Below are 13641 nucleotides of genomic sequence, written 5' to 3' on the forward strand. Positions count from 1 at the left end.
CCAAGAAGGCCAATGGCATTTTGGGATGTATAAGTAGGGGCATAGCGAGCAGATCGAGGGACGTGATCGTTCCCCTCTATTCGACATTGGTGAGGCCTCATCTGGAGTACTGTGTCCAGTTTTGGGCCCCACACTTCAAGAAGGATGTGGATAAATTGGAGAGAGTCCAGCGAAGGGCAACAAAAATGATTAGGGGTCTAGAACACATGACTTATGAGGAGAGGCTGAGGGAGCTGGGATTGTTTAGCCTGCAGACGAGAAGAATGAGGGGGGATTTGATAGCTGCTTTCAACTACCTGAAAGAGGGTTCCAAAGAGGATGGCTCTAGACTGTTCTCAATGGTAGCAGATGACAGAACGAGGAGTAATGGTCTCAAGTTGCAGTGGGGGAGGTTTAGATTGGATATTAGGAAAAACTTTTTCACTAAGAGGGTGGTGAAACACTGGAATGCGTTACCTAGGGAGGTGGTAGAATCTCCTTCCTTAGAGGTTTTTAAGGTCAGGCTTGACAAAGCCCTGGCTGGGATGATTTAACTGGGAATTGGTCCTGCTTCGAGCAGGGGGTTGGACTAGATGACCTTCTGGGGTCCCTTCCAACCCTGATATTCTATGATTCTATTACTGATATGTGCAATAATATGATGCTTAAAACCTTTTAAAGTCACAATGTTATCATAATTATGTAACAATGTTTTTTCACAATTTTCAACTCATCAAGTTTCCAGATTTCTGTCACTCTTTCTTGCATATTAAAGAAAGCTAAATGGTAAGTGAAGCATATGTAAATGTACAGTACTCTATATTATTACCTTGCCCCAGGCAACTTCAGCATCCAAATTAGTAGGCATTCCCTCCACCGCCGATCTCTTTGTAAATTCTGCATCTGTCACTGCCAGCCACTCTGTCAGAGCATTCATTTCCTTTCGTAGCTTCCGGGACAATTTCAAACATTTCTCTAACTCTTGTTTTTTTTCTGTCACCTGCAGAAGAAAAAATATGTGGATTTTAACTGTTTAGTCAAACTAGTTTGTACTTTCCTGCTGGCTTGTATTTTTGTATGCACGTCTGCCTTGTACTTTGTATGTTTACAATATATGATATATCTTTCTTATTCCTCTCAATATTTGTAGTTACGGTTAATGTACTGCTTATCATATCAATTTGTCTAAGATTCTTCTATACTGATAAAATCACATAATTTAATTTTGAAATTTTATACAAATTAAGTTTGAACTAGCTCACCTCCAGAATGGGGAATAACTAAAAGTTATTCCCCTCCCATTTGAAGACATATGTGTCATGTTAAATCATAGAATCATAGAATATCAGGGTTGGAAGGGACCCCAGGAGGTCATCTAGTCCAACCCCCTGCTCAAAGCAGGACCAATCCCCAATGAAAACACCCCAGCCAGGGCTTTGTCAAGCCTGACCTTAAAAACCTCTAAGGATGGAGATTCCACCACCTCCCTCGGTAACGCATTCCAGTGCTTCACCACCCTCCTAGTGAAAAAGTTTTTCCTAATATCCAACCTAAATGGCAACAGCTGAGTTAGAAGTCTTTCCTTTTGACTCAGAAGTGGAGCCAAAACCCCTTTTCGGAAACTATGATTAATTTTCCCATGGATAGTTAAGCACACTAATGCTGAGCCCAACAACTTTCTTTGTGCAGCAACATTGCATCTGAGGGAATTAGTATTGTACTCTAATCACTCTGTGAGGTGTGTATAGTAAATAAGATATGGGACCACACATTGAAGAAGGAAGATAAAACAAAACATTGAAAAGCTGCTCACTAAGCACCATCCATTCTATATACTAACAGAGGCAGAGGTCTTACATAAAAGCACTATATGATAATGTAATTAAAAGTTGTATCTTAATGCTTAATGCCTCACCTCCACCTCAGCTGGCTTCCTTCCACTTCCATCCGTACTACAAAGAAACCCATCAATTCCTTCCCACTACTCCAAGGTGTGGAGGCCTGCCATCTTCTGTACCCTTCTACTAGCCCATCTGCATGCCTATATAAAGAATCCCTTTCCTCTCCTTCACCTATTGCCCCTTTACACTAGCCTGATCTGATCTCACCCACTTAAGGATTCATTCTGGGACAAAGCTGGCTACTGAAAATAAATACTGAATGACAGGATTAATAACATCCCTAAATATGAACAACCTCATCAATGGAGAAAACAGTTTGAAAAATAAAGAGGTAATTTAATTTATGCTCCTTACACATACTTAAATTAGTTTGTCATGTTTTTCTATCACCATTAATTTTAAGAACAATCTTGAACTCTCATGAAGTCAAAAACTGAGAATTAAAAGAGTCTGTTTTCCCCAAGTTGAAAGAGAAGTGATCAAAGAAGGATATCTTAGAACTCAGTTGTAGGTCACTAATGTTTAATGAAAATAAGTGATCTCTCTGCCAACCAGTCACTATTTAAATGAAACTGTATCCCCCTGAGTTTTATTTTTAATTGTTTTTAAATTGCACAGCCTTTTTATTGATGATCCATTAGCGAAACAAAACAGCATTATACATATTATAGGTGGAGCCTGTTAGCAACACCTTTCATTAACATTGCTTAACACTTTCCATTCTAATACCCTGTTTTCAGTTCCTTATAATTTTGCCCAATTTTACATGTTCTGGCTGAAATTTTTCATGCTTGTTCTCTGCTTCGTGCTGATTATGAGTGTATACATTTCAGAAAAATGTTCATTCCAGTTCCAAGAATGAAGTTTGGGGATAATAGGTAATTTTTTTCACCCATTTATTTGAAAATATTTAGTGTATGTACCTAGAGTTTGAAGCTGAAACTTGACATTTAGGAAGGGGTCACCCTGGGGTCAGAAATGTGACTTTTGGTGTCCCCATGAAAATTCACCCAGATATGGTCAAGTTATAAACTTGTGAAAATGGCCATTTGCACATGCTAGCTAGAGCTTTTTAAAGGCTTAATACTAAAATCTCAGAACATTCCATCTCCACTAAGTTCCAGATACCAGATACATTAAGTATGCTCTCAGCTCCAATAAAACTTCCCGCATAGCAGGCCTAGAATTAAAGCCCTGGACAGGGAGATGCTGCAGAGATGGAGCAACCCTCTGGGGCTATGGGAAGGTGTATGCACCCACAGCCAGGAGGAGAACATGAATTCTACTCTCACCTCTTCCACTGACTGCTGTGAATAATTTTGTGCACTTCACAATCCTTAATATTGAACATGCTCCTACCTTAGGAGGTAGGCAAGTGCAGTAGCATGTCCTTCCCTGGAACTGAGAGATTGCAACCTTAATTCAGCCCCTTTGTGTGTATACATTATGATATAGTCTTTAATTGCATGATCACATATTGCCTGTTCTAAAGACACCTGCCTCATTCAGTGTATGGGATGGACAGAGAATGAGGTGGAGAATTGTAAGCAGCAAAAGGAAATTCTCTTGCATTTAAGGCACTGAACTGAGGTCCAGAAAAGGTGGGTTCTATTTCAGACTCTGCCACAGACTTCCCATATGAAGATGGGCTCAGACCTAGAGGGCTGCTATGTTGCAGGGGGGATCTTAATTGTGGTATATCCTAACTACTCAGTGCTTGACTTTGCAACCGCAACATTCTTTTAATGATGTTTTTTGTAATTATTCACACATAAGAATATGTTGGCACTTTCCTCCTTAGCCAGTTGTCCAATATAGACCAAATTTGCTTACTTTTAGGGAACACTGTAAAAAAAACAACCATCTAACTTTCAGGCTTTTCATGCATGTAGTACTTAAGAAGTTGTTTATTTATGTAAATTAAATTTTTAAATATTGTAGAGAACTTACAGAACCATGAATATATGCTGTATTTATTTTTGAATAAATTAAAGATACACATCTATAAACACAACTTTTGCTTTTGTATGTTCTTTATATAATAGAAATAAAATTCCATGATTCAGAGATCTACTGTATATGCCCAGAAGCTAATGTTATATTGATTTTCCCCTGCTTTGTTAAAAGCAATTTTAAAATCTGTATTTAAAAGAAAAAATGGGAAACACTGCCATCTTAAGGCCTTTTGTTTTATACAATAACCCCAAATAGAATGTGTGCCATTTATACTAAAAACTGCTAATTAGCATCGTTTCTGAGATATTATTTTCTTTTTACTGAAGTGATCATTGTTACTTTTTCTGTTACTGATATTCTCTGTTACAAAACTGTACTTTTAGAGAAACTGCAATGATTTGGTAAAAAAACAAAAACAAAAACAACTCTTCATAAGATGGAAAATATTTTGACATAAAACACAAAGGAACTCACTTAAGGACTCTCTTGTGGCTTTAAGCCACATTTCTGGATCGTGGTAGATTGCTGAGGAAGGACTGTACACCTGCTGTAGGTCTTGCCTGAGAGTGTGCAGTGGTTCAGGGAGGACAGGAGAACACACTCAATGGACTGCCCCTCCCAGTCCCTTTGACATGGTCCAGCCCTCTTTTATACTGACACAGTACAGAGGCAGGGCCATAACTCCACTCCTCCTTGACTGCCAAGTGGTTTCTAGCCTTGCACAGCCATTCAGAAGTAAGGTAACCATCCCAAAGCATTATAAGTGTGTGAGACAGATATGTTTTGTGTAAACATGTGTGCATACACACGTGCACGCGTGCACACACACACACACACCCCACATGTGATGGTGATACACAAGTGACACATTTAACCTTCTGCACTCTCCTCACTAACCTGTCTCTATGAGGGCCATTTCTAAATTTTAAAACCATTGAGGGGTTTAAAACAGATGCCATTTAAAAAAGAAGTGTGCTAGGAAATTATCTCCTCCCTCCCCCGCATTTGCATGGAATTCTCATACCAAGCCCAAACTATACTGGCCTTAGACTCTAGACAGACAATATTCAGTCCTGAACCAGTGGTAGGTTTGAGGTCTGATATCACAAGACCCATCAGGACTAGAAATAGGAGTTGTCTTCCATTACATGCCATCATGTGCCAGCAATGCCCCTCTGCCATGTACATTGGTCAAACTGGACAGTCTCTACGTAAAAGAATAAATGGACACAAATCAGATGTCAAGAATTATAACATTCATAAACCAGTCGGAGAACACTTCAATCTCTCTGGTCACGCAATCACAGACATGAAGGTCGCTATCTTAAAACAAAAAAACTTCAAATCCAGACTCCAGCGAGAAACTGCTGAATTGGAATTCATTTGCAAATTGGATACTATTAATTTAGGCTTAAATAGAGACTGGGAGTGGCTAAGTCATTATGCAAGGTAGCCTGTTTCCTCTTGTTTTTTCCTACCCCCCCCCCCCCAGATGTTCTGGTTTAACTTGGATTTAAACTTGGAGAGTGGTCAGTTTAGATGAGCTATTACCAGCAGGAGAGTGAGTTTGTGTGTGTATGGGGGTGGGGGGGATGTGAGAAAACCTGGATTTATGCAGGAAATAGCCCGACTTGATTATGTAAAGAGTTGTCACTTTGGATGGGCTAGCACCAGCAGGAGAGTGAATTTGTGTGGGGGCGTGGAGGGTGAGAAAACCTTGATTTGTGCTGGAAATGGCCCACCTGTTGATCACTTTAGATAAGCTATTACCAGCAGGACAGTGGGGTGGGAGGAGGTATTGTTTCATATTCTCTGTGTATATATAAAGTCTGCTGCAGTTTCCACGGTATGCATCTGATGAAGTGAGCTGTAGCTCACGAAAGCTCATGCTCAAATAAATTGGTTAGTCTCTAAGGTGCCACAAGTACTCCTTTTCTCATTACAAGATAGTTTCCTAGCTTTCAGCTGGGACACAGGCACTTCTTTCTAGCTCCCAAAGGTCACATGTTATTGGATCTTAACATGATATTGCTGTGCATATTTTTAAAAAGCTATATTTGGTAATAGATAGAAGTTTCTAAAATTTTGTTAGTTATATTCGTTCTGACCATCTGAGGCCTATACAATATATGGCCCCAATTCTGAAAAGCACTTGCGCACGTATTTAAGTCCATCTCTATTTAAGATAGTACTTAAGCATACACTTAACTTTAAGAATGTGCTTAAGTAATGTCTTGTAAAGGGAATCTTCCCTGAATCAGGGCATATATAAGTATACATATAAACATAAGCATGAGACAATACATTTGGGTCCAACTCAAAACGTCCATGTTTAGGCAAAATTCTCAGTTGGAGTTTGTCCAAGTAAAGATGGTACACTGGACCCAAATATTTCAATCCTGATTTTTATTTTACATGAACTATTTTTCTCTTCAAAACAAAATATTTGGCAAAATATTTAGCTTTCATTAGAATATGCAGTTGGGGGAACTGAAAAGTTGAAATGCATATGAAAATACTGTATGTCATAGCCTTGGTCGCTTTGTTTCACTAAAATTGTTAACAGTCCTTCCAGGTAAAAATAAACGCGAACTATTATGTCTATATTAACAAAAATAAACAAAGCACTTTAGGCCACTAATTGTTCTCTAACTAAACATTTCATCCTTTACCCAGTGCAAAGATACAGGTGCAGTCATTTCATGCAATCTTTTTTTTTTTTTTTAATGCTAAATGTAGTCTTGTAATAAATGGCATGGAACTATTTAATTTAAAGAAGTTATGAGAGATAAACCCAGTGTGCATGTGTTACAAAGCACATTTTAACCCCCAATCCACACTTTTTAAAATTGATCAAACATGCCTTATTGTATTAAATGTGCTGAGTAAAATATTTAATCTCAAATGACAATGTCATCCAATCTTTCTGAAGAAGGCTTTTAGCTGTCCCAGCACTCAGAAGATTGATATTTGTTAATATCTTTGTTTATTTTACCTTTCTAGCAATTTCCAAACTAAATATAGATAATTGCCTTGATACAGGTTCCCCCAATGAATTCATTCCCGAAATGAATATTAGTTCTTCCAAAAATAATATAATTCTTAAAGGTTATTGTGTGGAGGACTGTGGGGTTTGATCACCACCATGTGCTTAAAACATAGGCTGACTCTTGTAGCTAATAGGGACTCTCTTTATTAGCTGTTAACTAGCTGTTAATTTAACTTAATAAATTTTAATCTGACAAAAATTATGCATTTTCTGCTACTCTGTTTATTAAAATTATATTTATGTCTGCAATAAGCAAACATTTAAATCACAACCTTCATCCTACAGGGTGCATTCAGCCACTTAATGCACCAAATTTACTCCAGTGCTATGGTTTTAATTAAGTCCTGTGAGCTGTGTGCTCCCAGTAGGGGCAGGAAGAGGAAGAGAATAGATTCATCATGTGTTGCTGTTAAGTGCAACATTTGCATGAACTCTCTTCTAGAGAGAAATACTGCATCTCCTCCATGGAGCATCTGGATGGGGTTGTGCTTCAACAGCAGTATAGGTGGAGTTGGGGGAGGGGGCAAAGGAGGGTGTTGCCCCCCAAGCTACAAGCCTCAGGCAGGCAGCAGAGGAGACAGGAGACATGCTGCTCCCAGTTTGTGCCTCTGAGGCAAGGAGTCATAATGTTGTTTATAAACAGAGTGATTAACAGATAATTAAGATAACAAAGGGCTGGTCCGATGTTTTCCTAAAGTTAAATGATCTTTGCCAAGCTTGGTGAACTGCAAAAAGTAAAAAGAAAAGGAGTACTTGTGGCACCTTAGAGACTAACGAATAAATTCGTTAGTCTCTAAGGTGCCACAAGTACTCCTTTTCTTTTTGCGAATACAGACTAACACGGCTGTTCCTCTGAAACCTGCAAAAAGTAAGTATCCCAAATGATAGAAAGTAATTGTAGATTTTTCAACAATTGTTTCAATTGTTGTATTCAAGAGGTAGTAACAAAATTACTAATATGTTTCTTTGAGAAGATAACTGATTTTTTTAGACAAAGGAAATGCAGTAGATCTAATCTTCCTGGATGTCAGTAAGGCATTTGATACAGTTCCACATGAGAAATTATTAGTTAAACTGGAGAAGATAGGGATTAATATGAGAATTGAAAGGTGGATAAGGAACTGGTTAAAGGGAAGACTACAACAGGTCATACTGAGACGTGAACTCTCAGGCTAGAGTGAGGTTACTAGTGGAGTTCCTCAGGGATCGGTCTTGGGACCAATCTTATTTAACATTTTTATTACTGACCTTGGCACAGAAAGTGGGAGTGTGCTAATATAATTTGCGGATGACACAAAGTTGGGAGGTATTACCAATACCGAGGAGGACCGGAATGCCATACAAGAAGATCTGGATGACCTTGTAAACTGGAGTAATAGAAATAGGATGAAATTTAATAGTGCAAAGTACAAGGTCACATACTTAGTGACGAACAAGAATTTTTGCTATAAGCTGGGGACTTATCAGTTGGAAGTGACAGTGGAGGAGAAAGAGCTGGGGGTATTGGTTGATCACAGGATGACTATGAGCTGTCAGTGTGATTGATCTGTGCATGGGCAACTCGTGGGAGGGACAGAAAGGGGGGCACCAGCAAAAAGGGGGGGCACATGACCTCCTCATTTGACTCCTCCCCACACCACCTCCAGTCTAGGGCCCCTGCTGGAGGGGGGAGAGGCTAACTGGTTACTTGGGAAGGGAAGGGCTCTGTCCTCCCACTGCCCTGGCTCTCCATGGCATGTTCAGCTGCTCTTCCTGGCAGCCAGGCCCTAGGGTCACTCTCGGATGTTGCCTGGTGCAGCACAGCAGCTGCCTGGAAGAGTGCCAGGCTACCCCCCACCCAGGCTCAGCCTCTGTGGACAGAAGCTGACTCTGAGCATGCTGGAAGGGCTGGGGGGCTCTGGCTCACTCAACCACTGTCCCCAGAAGCTGAGCCTGGGTGGGGCTGGAGGGGCAGTCTGTTGGTACCACAGCCAGGCACTCTCCCAGTCAGCTGCTGCGCTGCACCGGGCAGAGTGCACCCCAGGCAGTATGGCTGGAAGAGGAGAGAGTAACACTGTGCAACATGCATCCCAAGCAGTGTGGCCAGAAGAGGAGAGGCTCTGGCCCCGGCCCTTCCCTCCTGGCTCTGGCCCCGCCCCTTCCACTCCCTAGGTGCTTGGGGCACCGGCCCTGCCCCCCACCAGGCATCTGGGGAGGGGCATCTGACCCTTCCTGACCCTTCCTGCTTCTGCAGCTGTGAAAAAAGCTAATGGAGCCCAAGGATGTATCAGGCGAGGTATTTCCAGCAGAGACAGAGAAGTGTTAGTACCATTATACAATCACTGGTGAGACCGCATCTAGAGTATTGTGTGCAAATCTGGTCTCCCATGTTTAAGACAGATGAATTCAACTGGAACAGGTGCAGAGAAAGGGTGACTAGGATGATCTGAGGAATGGAAAACCTACCTTACGAGAAGAGACTCAGAGCTTGGATTGTTTAGTCTAACCAATACAAGGCTGAGGGGAGATAGGATTACTCTGTATAAATATACCTGAGGGATAAATACCAAGGAGGGAGAGGAGTTATTTAAGTTAGGGATCAGTGGACCCCAGAACAAATGGATATAAACTGGTCTTCAACAAGTTTAGGCTTGAAATTAGGCAAAGGTTTATAACTGTTAGAAGAGTGAAGTTCTGGAGCAGCCTCCCAAGGGGAGCAGTGGGGGCAAAAAACCCTAAGTGGCTTGAAGCCTGAGCTTGATAAGTTTATGGAGGGGATGGTATGACAGGACTGCCTACAATGGCATGTGGCCCATCAGCGACTGCCTGTAGCAAAAATCCCCAACAGCTGGGGACAGGACACTACCGGGCGAGGGCTCTTACTACAGAGAATTCTTTCCCAGTTATCAGCCTGGTGGGTCTTGCCCACATGTTCAGGATCTAACTGATCATCATATGTGGGGTCAGGAAGGAATTTTTCCACAGGTAAGATTGGCAGAGATCCTGGGAATTTTTCACCTTCTTCTTCATCATGAGGCATGGGTCACTTGCAGGTTTAAACTAGAGGAAGTCTTTAAACCATTATTTGAGGCCTTTAGTAACTCAGTCAGAGGTTAGGGGTCTATATTACAGGAGTGGGTGGGTGAGGTTCTGTGGCCTGCCATGTGCAGAAGGTCAGAGTAGATGATCAGGATAGTCCCTTCTGACTTTAGTAAGAGTATCCGAGAAAGAATATACATTACAATTTTAAACCTAACCAGTGTCCCATAAACGACTTGCCGCAAGATGTCAGAACATGTTTGTATTACAGCTGAGGTGGGCTGATATTTACTTAATTTTCTTTCTTGATATAGGAGATACCATGCTCCTGTCAAATAATTTCTAAGTTATTATCTGCAAAATCACTAAAGTTTTCAGTTGCCTAAGTAGCCCCTGGAATCCTAGTTAAAGTTGTGCCCTCCCCTCCCTGCCCCAATCTGAAATGGCACCCCTGTGGGCAAGCACGGAATTTGTATCTCCCCCACATGAGCAACCCCGTTGGCCTGATTGGAGCTGCCCCCCAAATACAGAAGTCAAACTATGCCTATGAACAACAGATGACATTTTCTATGGATAGGACAGCATATTGTTAAGTCATAATCAACAGCCTTTTGGACAGGGCAGAACCCAATCAGTATTTTCTGCTCGATTAGAACCTTCTAGAAATGAATGGATGTTTAGCTGTCAGCAGTTTTCAGTGAGTTTCAGTGTGCTTAACTATTGTTGTACATGTGCTCTGTGAACAGGTACACTGATAGAAAGTTAACAGGTTACAAAAATTTGGTTCAACAAAGGCAAAGTCTATGGAGATGGAAAAGTTTGCCTTATTAACGGTACTTGCATTTAAAAAACTATCATCAACATTTTCAGATAAAAATAGACTGGGAAATTTCTGATAACCAAGTTTTCTTTAGCAGACCATGCAAAACTGAGAGAAGAGGAATAGATATAGTGAACATAAGAACGTCCATACTGGATCAAACCAAAGGTCCATCCAGCCCAGTATCCTGTCTACTGACAGTGGCCAATGCCAGGTGCCCCAGAGAGAGTGAACCTAACAGGTAATGATCAAGTGATCTCTCTCCTGCTATCCATCTCCACCCTCTGACAAACAGAGGCTAGGGACACCATTCCTTACCCATCCTGGCTAATAGCTATTAATGGATTTAACCTCCATGAATTTATCCAGTTCTCTTTTAAACCCTGTTATAGTTCTAGCCTTCACAATCAGGCAAGGGGTTCCACAGGTTGACTATGCGCTGAGTGAAGAAGAACTTCCTTTTATTTGTTTCAAACCTGCTACCCATTTGGTGCCCCCTAGTTCTTATATTATGGGAAAAAGTAAATATCTTTTCCTTATTCACTTTCTCCACGCCATTTATGATTTTATATCTATCATATCCCGCATTAGTCTCCTCTTTTCCAAGCTGAAAAGTCCTAGCCTCTTTAATCTCTCCTCAGATGGGACCCCTTCCAAGCCCCTAATCATTTTAGTTGCCCTTCTCTGAACCTTTTCTAATGCCAGTATATCTTTTTTGAGATGAGGGCACCACATCTGTACATAGTATTCAAGATGTGGGCGTACCATGGATTTATATAAGGGCAATAAGATATTTTCCGTCTTATACTCTCCCCCTTTTTTAATGATTCCTAACATCACGTTTGCTTTTTTGACTGCCGCTGCACACCGCATGGACGTCTTCAGAGAACTATCCATGATGACTCCAAGATCTTTCTCCTGATTAGTTGTAGCTAAATTAGCCCCCCATCATATTGTATGTATAGTTGGGGTGATTTTTTCCAATGTGCATTACTTTACATTTATCCACTTTAAATTTCATTTGCCATTTTGTTGCCCAATCACGTAGTTTTGTGAGATCTTTTTGAAGTTCTTCACAGTCTGCTTTGGTCTTAACTATCTTGAGCAGTTTAGTATCATCTACAAACTTTGCCACTGCACTGTTTACCCCTTTCTCTAGATCATTTATGAATAAGTTGAATAGGATTGGTCCTAGGACTGACCCTGAGGACCAGCACTAGTTACCCCTCTCCATTCTGAAAATTTACCATTTATTCCTACCCTTTGTTCCCTGTCTTTTAACCAGTTCTCAATCCATGAAAAGATCTTCCCTCTAATCCCATGACAACTTAATTTACATAAGAGCCTTTGGTGAGGGCTTGTCAAAGGCTTTCAGGAAATCTAAGTACACTATGTCCACTGGATCCCCCTTGTCCACATGTTTGTTGACCCCTTCAAAGAACTCTAATAGATTAGTAAGACATGATCTCCCTTTACAGAAACCATGTTAACTTTTGCACAACAATTTATGCTCTTTTATGTGTCTGACAATTTTATTCATTACTATTGTTTCAACTAATTTGCCCGGTACTGACATTAGACTTACCGGTCTGTAATTGCCAGGATCACCTCTAGAGCCCTTCTTAAATATTGGCATTACTTTAGCTATCTTCCAGTCACTGGGTACAGTAGCTGATTTAAAGGACAGGTTACAAACCATAGTTAATAGTCCCACAATTTCACATTTGAGTTCTTTCAGAACTCTTGGGTGAATGCCATCTGGTCCCGGTGACTTGTTACTGTTAAGTTTCTCAATTAATTCCAAAACCTCCTCTAGTGACACTTCAATCTGTGACAATTCCTCAGATTTGTCACCTACAAAAGACAGCTCAGGTTTGGGAATCTCCCTAACATCCTCAGCCATGAAGAGTGAAGCAAAAAATTCATTTAGTTTCTCTGCGATGACTTTATCGTCTTTAAGTGCTCCTTAGTGGGAGAATATTAATTAAGTCCTCATCATCATGTTGATATGAATCAAATGATCAAACTAAATACAACAACAGTGCCAGCTATTCTACAGTACCACAGCTTCCCAAAGGGCTAGTTTTCAAGGCATTGTATTTTCAGCCCTAGCCTACCAATACTGTTGATTTATTCTTGCCCAACACTAAGGAAATTTGGAAGCAGCTTCTGCAAGGAGAGAGGATCTAAGTATGAAATCCTAAATAGGTCTATGAAGGTGTATGAGGAGCAAAATAGGTATAAATTATTCCATATGCTCATGAATACAACATTCTGTGTGGTTTGCATATACAAAAATCAGTACCTATCACAGTGAAAGTAAGAATGTAAACAGGCATGCAAGGGTTCTAACTGGAGACAGTGCACAGCCACATGAGGCATGTACAGGGGAAGAGTTACCACACAAAACCCATTAATGTGTGTATAGTCACATGCAAGAAGCCAGCTGCAGTGGTATTAAAATTTCCCCATAGGGATGCTGCAACAGCAACAAGCATCTTGGTCAACTGACCTTTTCATGGTGGCCTGCAGAATGAGGCATTCTGAGACCTATGCAAATAAGAACTGGGAGATCTCTCTTTCTTATAATGTAATGCACAGAATGAAAAACCCATGATCTCATCTATAGATGTAGCCCTACCTAGAGTGCTTTTAAATTGGTGACTGGTAAATAGCCCATCGATCTAAAAAAAGTCTTTGGAAGGCAAAAAGTAAATTCAATTTTAGGAAAGAATAACCTTAAAACCTGATAAAGAAATCAATATTACATGTCTCTGAGTTTTGCATATTTTCTTGGACCTAACTGAATATGTATCTAATTGATTGTTTTTGGCTTCCTAACAAGGATTACACTTTTATAAACAGAGGTAGGATTGATTTCAGAGACTTAAAAGGAATAAACAAACAATACATGTTAC

General features: G+C 40.5%; 1 protein-coding gene across 11 annotated transcripts in view; it reads right to left on the reverse strand.

Annotated features, from left to right (window-relative positions):
• Positions 1-13641, reverse strand: part of DMD (dystrophin) — a 2122534-nt gene that overhangs the window by 1118385 nt on the left and 990508 nt on the right. For all 11 annotated transcript variants that reach the window (XM_075132091.1, XM_048863664.2, XM_048863629.2 and 8 more), the window contains one exon: positions 809-979. In XM_075132091.1, the coding sequence (XP_074988192.1) occupies positions 809-979 (171 nt within the window). The remainder of the gene's footprint in view (positions 1-808; positions 980-13641) is intronic.

The sequence above is a fragment of the Caretta caretta genome, chromosome 1 (genome assembly GCF_965140235.1).
Source record: "Caretta caretta isolate rCarCar2 chromosome 1, rCarCar1.hap1, whole genome shotgun sequence".
Lineage (NCBI taxonomy): Eukaryota > Metazoa > Chordata > Testudines > Cheloniidae > Caretta > Caretta caretta.